The sequence below is a fragment of the Cyrtonyx montezumae genome, unplaced genomic scaffold (assembly GCF_038088225.1).
Source record: "Cyrtonyx montezumae isolate F1298 unplaced genomic scaffold, pur_monq_1.0 scaffold_11, whole genome shotgun sequence".
Taxonomy (NCBI): Eukaryota; Metazoa; Chordata; class Aves; order Galliformes; family Odontophoridae; genus Cyrtonyx; species Cyrtonyx montezumae.
In genome coordinates, this window is record NW_027071837.1 from 1,466,806 (window position 1) to 1,482,788 (window position 15,983).

The 15,983-nt window shown below is 50.5% G+C and overlaps 2 protein-coding genes across 2 annotated transcripts in view; one reads left to right on the forward strand and one right to left on the reverse strand.

The window, feature by feature from the left end:
- Positions 1-879: 879 nt before the first annotated feature.
- MARS2 (methionyl-tRNA synthetase 2, mitochondrial) lies at positions 880-4,295 on the reverse strand. The gene is given in 4 exon segments (XM_065729253.1): positions 880-2,446; positions 3,231-3,565; positions 3,961-4,166; positions 4,168-4,295. Coding segments are annotated over 4 exon segments (1,833 nt in total). The 5' UTR covers positions 4,281-4,295; the 3' UTR covers positions 880-1,267.
- Positions 4,296-4,312: 17 nt separating this feature from the next.
- The window catches only part of AIFM1 (apoptosis inducing factor mitochondria associated 1), a 41,711-nt gene continuing 30,040 nt past the window's right edge, over positions 4,313-15,983 (forward strand). The window contains exons 1-16 of the mRNA XM_065729244.1: positions 4,313-4,397; positions 5,633-5,760; positions 6,834-6,927; positions 7,348-7,460; positions 7,584-7,714; positions 8,515-8,605; positions 9,278-9,362; positions 10,009-10,085; positions 10,992-11,100; positions 11,250-11,357; positions 11,437-11,525; positions 11,603-11,743; positions 12,258-12,400; positions 13,320-13,444; positions 14,027-14,223; positions 14,581-14,692. Coding sequence (XP_065585316.1) covers positions 4,331-4,397; positions 5,633-5,760; positions 6,834-6,927; positions 7,348-7,460; positions 7,584-7,714; positions 8,515-8,605; positions 9,278-9,362; positions 10,009-10,085; positions 10,992-11,100; positions 11,250-11,357; positions 11,437-11,525; positions 11,603-11,743; positions 12,258-12,400; positions 13,320-13,444; positions 14,027-14,223; positions 14,581-14,652 — 1,770 coding nt within the window. The 5' untranslated portion in view covers positions 4,313-4,330 and the 3' untranslated portion in view covers positions 14,653-14,692. The remainder of the gene's footprint in view (positions 4,398-5,632; positions 5,761-6,833; positions 6,928-7,347; positions 7,461-7,583; positions 7,715-8,514; positions 8,606-9,277; positions 9,363-10,008; positions 10,086-10,991; positions 11,101-11,249; positions 11,358-11,436; positions 11,526-11,602; positions 11,744-12,257; positions 12,401-13,319; positions 13,445-14,026; positions 14,224-14,580; positions 14,693-15,983) is intronic.

Genomic DNA, 15,983 nt, shown 5'->3' on the forward strand with positions numbered 1-15,983 from the left:
TCACAGCTGTCCTAGGACAACAGCACGTAGCTGCCTGCTTCTGGCAGCACTGACACAGAAAGATGCACAGCCAAAAACCTCCAAAGTCAAAGGGACACAAAGACATTGGCTACAAGTTGCTGCTCAGCCTTCTCCCTGTGTGAGCCCTAAGGAAAAAACCCTTCCTTGGGGACATGTGGATCCCCTCTGAGACTCAGCCTGAACATGAGCCAGCCCCGAGCAACACGCAGCTGCTGGAAATGCTCACAGCAGCTCCTTCAGTAACGCCACTGCTCCCTGAACGGGAGCACAACCAAATAAACCATCTTATTTGCCCACAGCCATAGGGTTGTTTGTTTTGAAGTGAAAGGTTTTCTACCTGTGGGCTGCAATGTCCTCTCCTGCACGAGGTCTGACACTTGTTGCCATGTGCACCCCAGCCTGTCTGCCTCCACGCAGTCCGACTGAGGACAGCCCCAGCCCTGGGAACACAGCAGTGGCCAAAACACCCAGCAGCCACGGGCAGAGGTGAGCTCCTACACTTCTGATTCTGTGACTTCCCAGCAATTCCTCTTCCTTTGTCACGGTATTACATCAGTTTCAAGCCTGCTGTTCTGCCTTTCCTACTCTGAGTTCACTCAAACCACTGCTGCTTGTCCCAGACGTTTTGTTTTCTCTCGTAATGATGGGAAGGATTCCTGGAGCAAGCAAGTTGGTGAGCTGCTATCTCTGGAAAAGACTGCTGAGCAGGCTGGCTGCCACATTCCCACTCAAAACGTCCAGAGGACCTGACCCACTCCTCACATCAGAAAATGCAAAGTGAAGAGCCAGGATGGAAGACGCAGGTAGGTAAGACGAGGGCCCGCTAATGGAGCTTTGAGGCTGTGTAGAAGAGTGCCCTGTTTTACATGGGTAGATATTTTGCTTCAGCCCATTTATGTTATGAAAATGTATCAGAAAACAAAGCAGCAGTATCCAAACCCTAGACTGTGGCTTGAGTTCATTCCCTGCTACCAGCTAAGCTGCATAGTTGCTCCTTCAGGGATGTTACCCGAGATTCTTTCCTAGCTCTCTGGCTGCGTGCACACAACCAATCTGTGTGCTCACTCTCCAATTAAGGCAGACATCTATGCCAATCTCCTAGGCAGGAGTGGACAGCACAGACCTGCTCAATCCATTTTATCCACTTCATATCACCACCAAGGGATGGGAGGAACATGCTCTGATAAAAATGATGTTTTCTGGGAGTTCCTGGAGGCTTTTATTTACAGAAGCTATTAGTCAGACACTAAAGCCTCTTGTTCTCTATCTGATGCTGACTTGACTTCTCTAGTCTGTGAAACAAGATGCCAGTGTCAGGTCCAAGCTGCCTCCCTTCGAAGGGACATGGCTTCCCATTGTAGCGTGGCAGAAACGTCAAACTTGAGATCTCTCTCTCTTCTGGCTCAACAGCCAACCTGGAAAGCAACTTGTCTGCAGTGTGTGGGATCACTGGCTGCAGGAGAGTCCCAAAGACCCGCAGACATTCCAGAGTAACATGGATGATGGTGTCAAGCCAGAGCTTCTCTGCAGGATCTTTTCTGTCAAGTTTCCAAGGCCTGTGTCTCTGGAAGAAACCATTGGTCTGCCTTACACACAGGGAGATGCATTCTAAAGCCTTGTAGATCTGGAAATCTTCAAAATAACTAGCTACCTGCAGAGGCAGAGAAGCCACAGACACCACAAACTCGTAGTCTTCAGCAGCTGCCCTACCCGAGGCTTCAGTCTCCCTGTAATCCACAACTTTAGGAAAACAAGTCTCTGAGAAACACGGGTAAGTGTTGCTGGGGTTAATGCCAGGGGCTGTTGATCGATTCAGAAGTCCCCCAAGTGCATCTGCCAGTTCTGAGTTCACAACCTTAACAACCTTCTCATCGTAATAGTCACAATCCCTGTCAGGTACACCTTGCCTCAGCAGGAAGTACCGAAATCCATCTACTGTGTATCGTTCATGACAAGCAAAGGGATCAATCACATTGCCCAGGCTTTTGGACATCTTCTGCCCACGGACAGTCCAGTGGGAGTGCACAAATATTCGCTCAGGAGGGGACAGCCCTGCTGCCATCAGCAGTGCTGGCCAGTAGACAGCATGAAATTTGAGGATGTCCTTGCCCACCACGTGGTGTGCAGCAGGCCACCACTCACCGTGCATCTCAGGGTAGCCCAGAACACTCAGATAATTCACTAAGGCATCTACCCATACATAAATAGTTTGCGTTGAGTCACCAGGGACAGGAATACCCCACTGCAACCGGCTTCTCTCACGAGAGACTGACAAGTCTGGCAAGTCCTCTCCCAGCCAACAAAGCACACGCTGGTAGAAAGGGTCAGGGGAAATGGTACGTGGGTTGTCACGGAGCCACTTCAGCAATGGGTTCTGGAATGCAGACAGCTTGAACATGTAATTCTCCTCTTTGGTCCAGTGCACCTGAGAACAAAGGAGAGAAAAAAAATTAGAGATCAGATGCTCTGCAAATGCACTGATGCACTTGACATGGCATCAGAGGTCAGCAATCATTCTCAGGGTTCTGAAGCCCGCTGTCTCTATTTCAGATCTAAGACTGACTTCTTTGCTGTAAAACCTTTTCCTCAAACACTTTGTGTGCTTTATCAAGATATGCTGTTTTACAGCCTCTCTCTTTCTGCCCGAGCAAACGCTCATACACCGCAGTCTTGAACAAATACCAAAGGAGTACAATCTCTGCTTAGCTCTGAAGAATGATTATCTGCCACAGCTGAATTAAATCATGCAACATTTGACACTGTATTAAAAAAAGATACAGTTGTAGAGGCACTCTGGGTACCTACATTCCTGGTTCCAATGCTATTCAATTGAAAGACCAGCAACAAACAGCTCAGTCATTACTGGCTTTATTCTGCCTTTTGTCCAGCATTTTTCATCACCACTTCACAACACTGTTTCCAAGCCAATGGCCCATGAAACCAGCAGCAGCAGAATCCTTTCTGTGCCACATGGCTGAAATCTGCTTGTGATGCTTGGGGTTTGGGATTCCATCAGTAGCTCACCCTCATATAACCAAGCACAGCTATGAGACACAGAGAACGTTCTTTGAGATAATGCTAAGTCTCAGCTGACAAGAATCACAAAGCACTACATACACAACATTTTTTCTAGGACCGAGTAACAGACAGCCGTGCAGCGCTCACTCAGAAGTGCCTGAACTTGCTCAGCAAAGCACAGGCACTGTTACCTCATGGCCAGACTCTGCAGACACCTTGCATGGGCGGCCCTGGGCATCCACCCGCTCCACAAGCTGGCTTTCGGGCAGGAATCCCTCCTCTGCTGTGCAGTACCAGCCCTCGTAAGTCCCTTTGTAGAGAGCCCCGTGCTCCTGCAGGGCAGCCCAGAAGTGACACACAGCTCGGCAGTGACGGGGCTCGCTGGTGCGAATGAAGTCAGTGAAGGAGATGGCTGCCTGGGTGAAGGCCTGGTGGAACAGCGCTGAGATCCGTGCACAGAGCTCTGGGGGCGACGTTCCCGCTGCGATTGCGGCCTGTTGGATCTTCAGCCCGTGCTCATCGGTCCCTGAAAAGCCAGAGGTGGTCATGGGGAGGGGCCGCGGCACCATGCTGCCCCTGCTGGGGGACAGGACCTGCGGAAACAGGGACAGCCCCAAGGAGACCAGGGCTGGGGGTCAGCCCCAGGAATCACGAAGGTTGGAAAAGCCCTCTAAGGTCTCCAAGTCCAATCCCAACCCGTGCTCTCCCCCCTGGCCACGTCTGTCAATGCCACATCGCTACGGCTCCAGAACGCCTCCGGGGACGGTGACCTCCTCGGGCAGCCCGTGCCGCCGCACCACCTAGAATCACTTTTTCCCCCAACATCCAACTTGAACACGGGGACCGGGACAGCCACCACCCGGCACCAGGCCCAGGAGAAGCCGAGGAGGGAAGGCCCAGGCGCCGCGTTCCCACACTCACCTGTGGAGAGGCGGCCCGGCCCGGCGCCCCGGAGGCCGCGGTGGCGGTGCAGCGCGTCGGCCAGCAGAGCAGAGTAGAGGTGCCCGATGTGGGGCGGCCCGTTAGCGTAGAAGATGGGCGTGGACAGCAGCAGGCGGCGGCCGGACCCGGCGGTGGAGGCAGCGCGGCGGAGGACCCGCGGGAGGCGGACGGGAGGCCGCAGCATGGCGGGACCGCCACCATAGAGACTGCGGCGCAGAGCGGCCGCGCGCGGGGCCGGACGGAAGGAAGGCGGGAGAGGCGCCAGCCAATAGGAAGCCGGCCTGCGGGCGGCCGCGCATGCGCGCTGCGGGCGGCCGGGGCGGCGCGGGGTCGGGCCGGGAGCGGCGCCATGTCGTGCTGCCGCCTCGCCGCGCTGCGCGCTCTGAGCTCCGTGCGGCGCGGCCGCACCGCCGCAGGTCAGTGGGGACGGGGCGGGCCCGGCTCCGTGAGGCGGCCCACGCACCCCGCGGCGTCCGGGGGGAGGTCGGGCGCGGTGAGACAACGGAGCATCCTCTGCCGGCGGAAAGCCGTCCCCGTGGCCGCGCTTTGCCCCGCGTCGCTGCTCGCGTGGGAGGGCCCTGGGGCAGGGAGCGCTGCGGGCTGCTCCAGCTTGAGCTGCTCTGCGCATCTTCCCCGGGGATATTCTCGCTGTTAATTTGTTTAATTAGGTGCGCGTTTGGTAGCCACAGCTGCCTGCAGCAGTCCTGGAGCCATTTGTTTTGGCAGAGGGTAAAACGCACTGCAGTCGCTCAGATGTGGTACTGGCTTTGCACACAAGCAGCTGATTTACTTAGCTCCGGAAATGGCTCGATCTCTGAATCTCGACACATAACTTTGCATGGCCAGTCTGCGTGTCTTTATCCAATGAGCTGCATCCCTCAGCCGCCCTGCTGCAGTGCTGGAGCGTTCCCATGCAGATGAGCAGAGAAGCGGCTCTCAGTGCTGTGTCTGAGGGCAAGGGCAGTGGGCCTGGTTTTACCCTTGTGGGTTTAACAGCATTAGGAGCAGACGTAGTACGTGTGAGCAGAAAAGCAGCTCACAGACACAAGCTGTGCTCTCCCATCAGATGTTTGATTTGAAAAGCTTCTTTACAAAACAGAACTGCAGTGTCACGGTGTGGGCATCCTTTGGAGTTGGCAGTCAGTGTCAAGCTGGCAAGAAAGTTGTGGTAAAACTGCTAGAGAAGGGCCAGAAACCATGGGCACACGAGACTTGCTGCTAAGATTTTTGTTAGCTTGCTACTAGTTTAAACTTCACTCATTGCTAAAAAAAGCTTGGTAGAAGGAAAAACGTTTGATACCATTAATAAGGAAAGCACTATACATTAAATAGTCCCTCAAGAGAATTGTGTGTTCCCACTGCCTCCTCTCCCTGCCCCCATCCACACTGGAAATTAAAAGGTCTAGCTCACAGGAAGCATTAATTCTGAATGTAGATGATGTATAATTAAGAGGTGTTAATGTCCTGAGTTGCAAAATGTCAGTGTACATACCTCTACCTAGTGTGGGTTTCCTTTCCTTTTTTGATGGTTTTTGACAGACAAATTAATATACTTTCATCTATCCTCTTCCCAGGCCCTGTGTAACCAGGAGTCTTTCTTAACACTCAGCACTTCTCCCTCTGTTCTCTCATTGCTTGTCTTCACCTACAGTTTTGCAGTGCCATCATCTGAGATATCCTTCCAGAGCACTAACGTCTTCGGGTGTTCCTGGCAAGGCTGGCAGCAACCTGCTCTTGTACTTAATTGTGGGAGGAACAGTCACTGGGGCAGGAGCTTATGTAAGATGCTTAAATAAGTGTGCTTTTATTGGGGAAGGGGTGGAGGGAGGGTACCATGGCATCATCCAGAGTTATTAATTAATGTGTCCTCATGCTCCCTGGCCTCGGGTAATTTCAAGGGACACTTGTCAAATACTTGTACAAATGTAATAATCTCTAACAGTGATGAACTTCCCTATGTTTAATAAATGCAAAACCCAAACTGCCTGTTTGGATTCGTGACCATTAGAAAGGCACAAAGGAATGAAGACTTTTGCTCTGTTACCTGGCAAAGCATGTAGACAGGTTTCTGATTAGACAGAGTTTGGCATTGTCCCTCTGGAAGGAAATATCCTGAAGATCTGATTTGATATTTTGTATGCGAATGATCTTTTCTTCTCCCTAAGGAATTGGACCTAATTTGCTATATCCTGCCCTTCAGACTTGCTTAAAGACATCATGCTTCTGCTGTTTGCAAAACCAGAGTTCTTTTAACCTTGACTTCCATATATCTAAGCAGAAAGGCTTTAAAAATATCTTAATTGTTTTTGGTAATGAGTTCTCACTTTCCAGTGTTTTTGACATTGCTTCTGTTCCCTGGATGTGCTTCTGTCTCTGTTCTTTCTCATGCCCTGCATTAAATTCCTCAGTTCCTCTGTGCATCTCTTTGTAATGCTATAAACACAGAGTCACAGAATCGTAGGGGTTGGAAGGGACCTCCAGAGAGAACATCCAGGGAATAAAAGAGATGTCAGTTCCTCGAAATAATTCACTTCTGTTCAGTTGGTTCTGCAGCCCAAAGAGCAAACATATGCAGAAAGCTTTGTTGTTTGCTTATGGAGAGCAGTCAGCCTGCTGAGGCCCACCCTGTCATAAGTGGAGCAGATAGTTTCCTGAGTGCACCCCTCTTACAGCTATGTGTGTGTCCATGGGGGCTTTTTAAAGTCAGGTTTATTTGGGTCTCTCTGCTTTAATTGACAGCACATACCTTTTCTGAGCAAGTAGGATAGACAAAAGCTTGTGGGGAGTAGGAGCAGAATGATGCCTTGACGCCGTAACACGTACAAGGTAAATGTCTTCTTGTCTGTCTCCAGGTCTACAAAACATTGAGAGAAAACAAGGAGAGATACACCAGCCGTGTCACAACAGTAACAACACGATCCCAAGGAAAGGAATCCTCTCCTTCTGGTGGGTACTGTGCTGCACTTCTAGGTTGGAGCTGCTTTTCCCAAGCTGCTAACTTGAGTCCGTGTTTCATTCAGGGGGTGTCCTACTTAGGCCAGCATAGGGGGAGAAATGAGGACAAATTAGCAAAGCTCTTGCTAATGTCTTGCAGCCTGTGTATGGAGCATAGGTCACTCGCTGAAGGTCACGTGACTGCAGATCTGGCTTACAGAAACCATTGGCTGAGGTGTGGCACCGTGTGCTTTGTAGGAAGCTGGCTTCCAGAGAGATAGGTTCTTGGGAAATACAGTGGGGTAGAAGGGAACAGAGAATGTTATTTGGCGTTCTGCATGTGAAAAACATCTGGTGACACGCTCTGTTCTTTGCACGTGGACGGCTTTCCATGCTCTTCTTGCAGTCAGCTGTGTGATCTGTTTCCTGCAGCTCCAGGAGCTCGCCCTGAGGTCCCATCTCACGTTCCCTTCCTGCTCATTGGTGGAGGAACTGCTGCTTTTGCTGCTGCCAGATCCATTCGGGCTCGTGACCCCGGTGCCCGGGTAAGGGATGCCCCATCCTAGAGAAGACCTGTGTGGATGGCTGAATGCACCCTTACTTCGGAGCCTCGTGTGTTCTGATGTTTGCTTGCAGAGCTGATATGTTTGTTAACTGCTTGTTTAAAGGTACTGATTGTGTCTGAAGATCCTGAGCTGCCTTACATGCGTCCACCTCTTTCCAAAGAGCTGTGGTTTTCAGATGACCCTCACGTGACAGAGACTCTGCGGTTCAAACAGTGGAATGGCAAGGAGAGGAGGTACGTGTCACTTAGGTAGTAGAGGCAAGGAGCGTGCCTCTGAAAAAGCTTATGATGATCAAAGCATTCTTCTGAGAGATACAGACTTGCCAGTCAAGCAACAAGGAGCAAGCTGAAAGGTGTGACAGTTAGCAAGAAGGGTGCAGCTTAGCACATGAGTTAGCTCAGTGTTAAATGTCATTTGAAACTTAAGATCCTCTTAACGTGTAACTCTATAGTGTGATGGAAGGTATAGTAATGATAGGAGGGTGGTAAAGCCTTTGGCCAAAACAAATGAGGACAAGCTCAAATGCAGCAGTCATAAGCACAGAAACAAAGGAAGGAAATTGCTTACCTTTGGAAGGCTTCAGGTACACAGGGATCTGCAGCAAGATCCCCCACCTCCACTGCCAGCCCTTAAATGAGGTCTGTCATTTGGGTGCATTGCACACACCTGAGCTGCCCTGGGCTGGCCCTGCCTTCCCACCAGCTGCTCCATCACTGCTTCGAGCTGTGACTGAGCATTTCTGCTACAGTATGCTGCTACTGGGAGAAAGCCTGTGAAATAAGTTGATAGGAGAGGTGAGAATACAGCCTTGCAGTTCAGAACAGGATCTTGGATCCCATTGAATCCGTGTGCTGTTTGTGATCTAAACCCTTACTGATCCGAACACTTGAATTTAACAACATGCAGCAGCTTGTTCTTTGCTGTTTCTGAAGTTTGTTGTGCTTACAGAGTTGCTTTCATGTCACTGGTTAATTTCTGTATAGCTGGTACCAAAGGGAAACTGGAGCTCATCTGCTAATTGATCTTTTCCCAGTATTTATTTCCAGCCACCATCTTTCTACGTGCACGCTCATGATTTGCCTTTTGTGGAAAATGGTGGAGTAGCAGTTCTCAGTGGCAAGAAGGTGAGTATTACATCACTGGCTGTCTGTCTAATGTCACACCGTTCTTCCCAGGCAGGGCCTGTGTCTGAGCTGAAAATAAACTGCTGTAGGTGACATTGTGGAGGTTGGCTGAGGAGAGAAACATGGAAAACGTTCAGAAACATTTATACAGTGAATCAGGGACTATCCTAATATTAAGGACAGCATGTGTGAAGCTTGAAAGCAGGAGAAGCTATGGGAACAGTAGCTAAAGGTAAGATTAGAGTCTGTGCATGGGATGGGAATAGAGCTCAGAGGCTGTGGCAGAGTGAGAAGTAAGCTACGTATCAATTGGAAGGTAAGGTGAGAAGAATGCCATCTAAGTAGAGGATTACAACATAAGTAAGAGCAGAGTACAGAGGCAGCAGAAAGCAGAAAATTGTTTCTCTGTATTTTACTAAAACAAAGGTTTTAGTGGGTCTTCTTACTGATGAATCATTTCTTGGATTCATATCCTGGGAAGATCAATCTAATCTGTCATTGCTGCCAAAAGAAGTTCTCTTTCTAGTTCCCCCTTCCCTGAAAAGTTACAGAGCAATTCAGAGGTGCAGAAATGTTGCTTCCCAGTGTTCTTCTCTGGTAGTCTCTGCAATTTAACTCAAGTAGATGACCTGCAGTGGATGAAAGCCTGAGCTCCACTGCTTGTTTTTGCAGGTTGTGCATATGGACGTTAGAGGCAACACTGTGAAACTCAGTGATGGTACCCAGATATCCTATGATAAATGTCTGATTGCAACTGGTAAGAATTGTTTGTTTTTATCTCCTCCTGTTCTGTCAGGCTTTTGATTTCAGTGGTGTTAGCTGACAAGCTTCTGCCATGAGGCAGAGTGGTCACGGGAAGGGCAGTGGTACAGACTGAGGTGGCATTGGGTTTTTCACTTGCTTGATGTAAGCCAGCTTCTCTTGGATGTTCTGAGTTTTACCCTGTGAAAATCAGCAGGGTAGGAGGATAAGGTGACTGCTGGAGAAAAGCACTCTACAGCTGAATGTTTTCAAATCCTGCCTTGTTTTCAAATCCTGCCTCAAAATCCAGCAAGGAGAACACCCAGCTCCTGCCTTGGCAGAGCACTGCTTCAGCATCTAGCAGTTCTGAATCCCTCTTTAGTTAACATGGAACTGGCTGGCTGCAGTCAGTGGAGCCAGGCTTATGGCTTTAGGTTGCTTGTGGGGGGTGTTTTTATTGGCTTGTTTTAACTTTGACTCTGAAGTCATAACACTGCTTGCACAAACAGTCTTCCATGGGGAAAACCAGAGGGCAACAGAGAATAGAGCGTATTGTAGGAGCTTGAGAAGTGCAGTCCAGATGGGTGGCAGCTCTGCATTGCTGCCACGGCCAGCAGTCATTAGTCTCTGTCTGTCTTCCCTCCCTTCTGCCCTGTCCTCAGGTGGTTCCCCAAGGAACCTGCCCGCCATCGAAAGGGCAGGAAAAGATGTGCAGCAACGGCTGACGCTGTTCCGAAAGGTAATGTACAGGCACTGCTAGTCCTGGGGTGAGCCTGAAGTCATCACAGACACTGCCAGCATTTTCAGCTTGTTAACCCTTCTGCTGCGGGTCCAGGACAGCCTTGCCTTGGCTGCCAGCTTCCCTCAGCTGCTAACCAGCAGTCCGTTTGCTATTTATTCTTTTCCCTGGGCAAGTGAGCAGGATAAAGTCTGACATCACTCTCCTCCTTAGCCTGGGTCATTCCTGTCATAACACTGAAGTTTTAGCTGAGATTTTGTGCCAGCTCTTGGATTAGCTTAGGTAGTTTGCTGATACTTCAGTGCCCCTGTCTTCTTCCCGGCATTTCTTCACCTTCATCCTGTGCCTTAGGGGAAATTAAAGTTATGACAAGCTCCACATGTCTTGAAAATGTGGGATTTACAACAGACAGGCAGTTTCCTCCTTGGTTTTGTTCAGGGAATGAATCAGGAATAAGGAGCCCTGTGGAAACATTCTGCTCTGCCCTGGTCTTGCCCTGGTCTGGTCACTGTCAGGTCTGGGGTGGTCCGCCCAGCTGTGTAAGGGATGTGTAAAAGGCATGTGATGGGAGACGTGGTGGTCTTGTAGGACTGTGTGTGCTGTAGATCATTTGCATCTGGAAATTTAATTGCAATTTCCTTTTGATATGCAGGAGAAAATGCTAAGGTGGTGCAAGTTTTTCTGTGTGCAGACACACACTGGGAAGATGGAGGGTTTGGGTTTTTTCTTTTTTCCTTTTTTTCTTTCCTTTCTGTGCAATAGAGGAAGAGGAGGAAGGAGAAACACGTCCCCCACTCTGAGTCAAGGAAAGAGTTACTCTCATTTCGAAGGGAGAAATTGCAGAATTTCTCCTGCTGCTGTTCCTGCTTGAAGTATGATTTGAAATGGGAATAAATCTTCTTTCAGATTGAGGACTTCAAAAGTCTGGAGAAGATTTCAAGACAAGTCAAGTCCATCACAATTATTGGTGGTGGTTTTCTTGGCAGTGAGCTGGCCTGTGCTCTGGGAAGAAGAGGTGAGTGTGCTCAGCAGGCAGCTTGCTTCAGCTGGCACCTTTACAGAAGCAACAGGCACTGAATGCAATCAGCTTAACGTTATAAACCACCACCTTTAGTCCACATCTGCTCAATTTTTGCACACATTTGCTCTTTGCTTTCCTTTCAGCACAAACCAGAAACCTGGAGGTGATTCAGCTGTTCCCAGAGAATGGCAATATGGGCAAAGTCTTGCCTGAGTATCTGAGCAACTGGACCACAGAGAAAGTCAGAAGAGGTGAAGCTGCACTGCAGTGCTCCCCGTCCTGCTTCTGCCTGTCCCAGTGCAAGCAGTCACATCTCCTTTTTGTTCCCAGAGGGCGTTAATGTTATGCCCAATGCTGTGGTCAAGTCTGTCTCCGTGTCTGGAAATCGGCTGGTGATTAAACTGAAAGATGGCCGGAAGGTAAAGCTGGGTGCAGGAGGTAGGTGTGTGTGCAGGGCCACTGAGAGGCAGAGCCAGTGTTACGAATCCTCCAACAGGTGGAGACCGACCACATTGTGGCTGCAGTGGGGCTGGAGCCTAACGTGGAATTGGCAAAGTCTGCTGGTCTGGAGGTGGATTCTGACTTCGGAGGGTTCAGGGTGAACGCTGAGCTGCAGGCACGCTCCAATATCTGGGTGGTGAGTGCATGTGGGGGAGTTTTCTTTCAGCTGTTTTTAGACCATGGCAGACTGAAGTGCGTTGAATTCTGGCATACCTGAGTGAGGTGAACAGAGCAAAAAATGGCCATGAGACCCGGTGTAGTGCCCCGGGGCTTCTTTGTGCTCCACAGCACATTTCTGTACTGTGGTGAGGACTGCACTCCTTTGGATGTTTGTGCTCCTTAAGAGAATTTGGGGTAACTTAGAGGTAGCACGAGTTACTCTGCTGTGTAGGGGTCTTTTTGGTGGGAAGCTGAGACTGATTCCTCTGGAAAAGCTCATACTTGATGCTGTCTTTATTTTCTGAAGCTCAGTGAAAAATGTTGAGAAAATAGAAGGGGTGTAGGCTGGGGGGTGGAAGAAGGTGTGAGCGAGTGGGAGCTGTCAGAACAACTCAGTCCCTTTGATGGGTCATCTTTGTCCCAATGCCTCTTCTCTTTTGTGTGTTAATTTGTCTGTCTTCAGTCACCAGTGAATGAGTTTCTCTTTTAAGGCTGGGGATGCTGCCTGCTTCTATGATATCAAACTGGGCAGGAGGCGTGTGGAGCACCACGACCATGCTGTTGTGAGTGGAAGACTGGCTGGAGAGAACATGACTGGAGCTGCAAAGCCCTACTGGCATCAGTCTATGTTCTGGTAATGCTGAGTACTTCTTGTAAAACGTCTTCTTTGGCCGTGTTGTTAGGAGCTCTGACAAGATGCACCTTGTAAAGGTCTCTGTTTTCAGCTGCAGCAGGTACCTGTGCAGCTTCTTTGCAGAGTCTCAGGGATGTGGAGCACATGTGGGCATTCACTGCCCTGCCCTGACTTCTCTAAGATCCTTTTTTCCTTGCAGAATCCATTTTCACCCTGATTGTGTATAACTGAACAAAGCAAGAAGCAATAAGAGCAGCCCCTTTCTTAAAGCAGGCCAATCTGCACGCTGCACTTCACGACTTCTGTTGCAGTTATTGGGAGCTCCCAATATTTTCCAGCTCCCAGTTGGAATCTCTGGCACAGTCTGCTGGTTTCAGTTCTGTTGAGCTCAGGCAGTGCCTTGGGAGCAGCACAGCAGTGTACCCAGGCCTCTTGGTGAAAGCATTTGCATGGTACAGAGAAAACAAGGCATTTTCTTCTGAATTCTTGGAAAAGAAGGCAAAAAATTGCCTGCTAGCTCAAAATCAGAGGTGGAGTTGGCCTAAGTTTAAATATGGGCAAGGAGTTTTTGCTCTCCTGGGAAAAATCCCCTCCAAACAAATACCCAAGGACTTGGCATCATTTGTCTCAACACTGTGTGTGTGCTGCATGGACTCTGGATGGGGAAGCATTCCTTACTCAGCTGTTAAGTGAGGATAAGAAGCAGCTCTTAATGGTGTGTTTACGTGGCTCATGGAAGCAGCCCGGCTTCCTTCAGGGGAGCAAATCTCACATGCTGTAAGTTTCTGTTCATCGAGCTGGTTTCTCCTGAAAGGGATGCCCTGTCTTGATCCCCCCTTGCACACTGCTGTCATTCTGGTTTGGGGTTGCATTTGCTGTGTGTCTGTTCCCACAGATGAGCTTTGTTGTTAACTCCTAGGAGCGACCTGGGTCCTGATGTGGGCTATGAAGCCATCGGCCTTGTTGACAGTACCCTGCCAACAGTTGGGGTCTTTGCTAAAGCAACAGCAAAAGACACTCCAAAATCTGCAACAGAGCAGTCAGGTGAGTGCGTGGCCGTCCGTGGGAGCTGGCTGCCTCCGTGCAGGCTCTTGTGCCTGGTTCTGTGTGGCTGCAGAGTGGGTCTGGTCTCCCCACGAAGTGGTCTGTGTGCTCGATTCCAGACCAAGCTTTAAATGCTGGTTTTGATGGTAAAATGTTCCACAAAGACAAAATGCAGCTTATTTATCACTTTGAACGTTAGGAGGGGGGTGCAGGTGAGATGCAAGGAAGAAACTCCTCCCTTGGGGGGGGATTAGATGCTGGCACAGGTCGTCCTCTCTGGATTTTGTGGGTGCCCCGTCCCTGGAGGTGCTGAAGGCCAGCTTGCACAGGGCCCTGGGCAGCCTGATCTGCTGCAGCATGTTCCCATGGCGTGGGGTTGGAAGCAGATGATCTGTGGTGTATTTGGCAACAGAAGCTGGGAGCTGCATGTTGGGATGGCTTCTTTCTTGTGTTACAGAAGCTTTTGCTGGACACAGCTCCAACGAAAGCACACCCGTGTCTGTCCTGCTTTCCCCAGCACAGGCAGAGAGCTGCTGCCTTTCTTCTGCAGTGGCCATTTGCTATCTGCTGTCTTTGCATTAGGGACAGGTATTCGATCGGAAAGTGAAACGGAGGCAGAAGCCACAGAAGTTCCCATCTCTCCAAGCTCTTCCCCAACGCCTCAAGTTCCAAAGCAAGGAGAGGATTATGGCAAAGGTGTCATTTTCTACCTCAGGGATAAAGTTGTGGTAGGAATCGTGTTGTGGAACATCTTCAACAGGATGCCCATTGCTCGCAAGGTCAGTAGAGGACGAGAGTGCTGAACAAGGGGGGGCTGTGGCATTCAGCTTGCTTAGATCAGGGGTTTTCTTGTGGGAAAATCAATATAAAACGAGGAGAAATAAGGCAGATACTACTCTAGCATGAAATGACCAACATGATACTGCCTTTCTGGACTTCATTAAGGACTCCGGACCCCTCCTCACAAACAAACTGATGCAGCCCGGGCACTGCAGACTGGCTGAGGGGCCGAGGGCAGTGTTGAGTGGTGCAGTGTCTGCCTGGGGGGCAGTCACAGGCAGGGCACCCCGGGGGCAGTTCATAGTGCTGGTTGTTCATAGGGCATAGAGGATGTAACGCACGCTTCCTTCTTTCAGATCATCAAAGATGGGGAGGAGCACGCTGATCTCAATGAGGTAGCAAAGCTTTTCAACATCCACGAAGACTGAACTCCAGGATCACTGCAGTAGGAGTGAGTAGTAGGGCTGTGTTGGCCCCTTCGGTGGAGAACTTGCTCTGAGCACTTGTGAATATTCCCCATCACCTAGAGTTCTAACATTTCACCAATAAAATCAGACTCTTCTGAGTTAAACGCCTCCTTCCTGCACTCGTGCCTTGCAGGTTTTGGAAGGGCTCTACGTGCTGTGCTGCTGGCAGTTTTTCCCTCTTTGCAGCAATGGAGAAGCACACAGAGGTGTTTGCTTTCTCACAGCACTTCCAGGCTGCTGAGCTTTCTGTGCTGACTGAGGGGAGGGCTGAGTTCAGGGTAACCAACGGCCACCACTGTAGGAAAAGCACGCCCTGATGGGATGAAGTGGTGCACGGAGCCCCTCCAGCCCCTTCCTGGGAGCTGAGTCAGGGACCCTGTGCAGTGTGTGCTGGTGCCACCCTGGCAGTGTCTTGCAGAATGCTCAGGAGCAGCTCCCGTGTTTTGTCCAGGCCTCAGGGAGGGCACCGGGACCCACTGCCCCCCCCACAGCTTCAGCCTGGGCTCACCCAGAAGGGCAGCGTGCATCTCCTGGTCTCCAAAGGAGAAAAGCAATGTGAGAAGCAAGGAGTGCTGGCCTTGCCCAGGCCGGGCTCGTTCAGTGCGAGATAATACTCGCTCCCTCTCAGAGCTGTTTTGGCACAGAGGAACGGAGCTGGCGATGCACGCGGTCCAGACGCGGGCACAGGGGGAGGGCAGCCTGGCTCCTCCTCCTCCTCCTCCTCCTCCTGCCCCTGGCGAAGCCCCAGCGGAGGGGGCTGTGGGACACATTGCCGTCCTGAACGGGTTAGCGAGGGGCTGCTGCTGGCACAGCCGAGTGGAGACCGCCCCAGCCCTGCCCAAAGCTGCGGCCCTGGGGGGCAGCTCGAGTCCCTCCCTCCGTCGCAGCCCCGCAGCACGAGGGACAAAGAAGAAGAGGCGAGAGCCAGGGGGCCTGATGCAGGTTTTTTTTCTGTACAGAAGTGTTTTTGACACCACAGCCTGTTGCTTATAATAAAACAGAAATCAGAAAGAGCAGCCAGAATACACACCCAAAAGGCAAAAAATCCTCGGCTTAAAAAAAACAGGGGCCGGGCCCCGGAGAGGGGAGGCCAGCAGCTGGGAGTCCAAGGGGGAAGGTACACCTGCCCTGGCTGGGAAGAAATACAACGTCAAGAAAGAAGAAAACGAACCAGAAAAAAAAAAAAAACAAAACAAAACCACCCGCGATGCTCCCACTGCTGAGCAGAGGAGAGCCAGAAAGAAAAAAAAAAACCAACCCCGAACAAAATAAAGATTGTCCCGTCCTCAGAG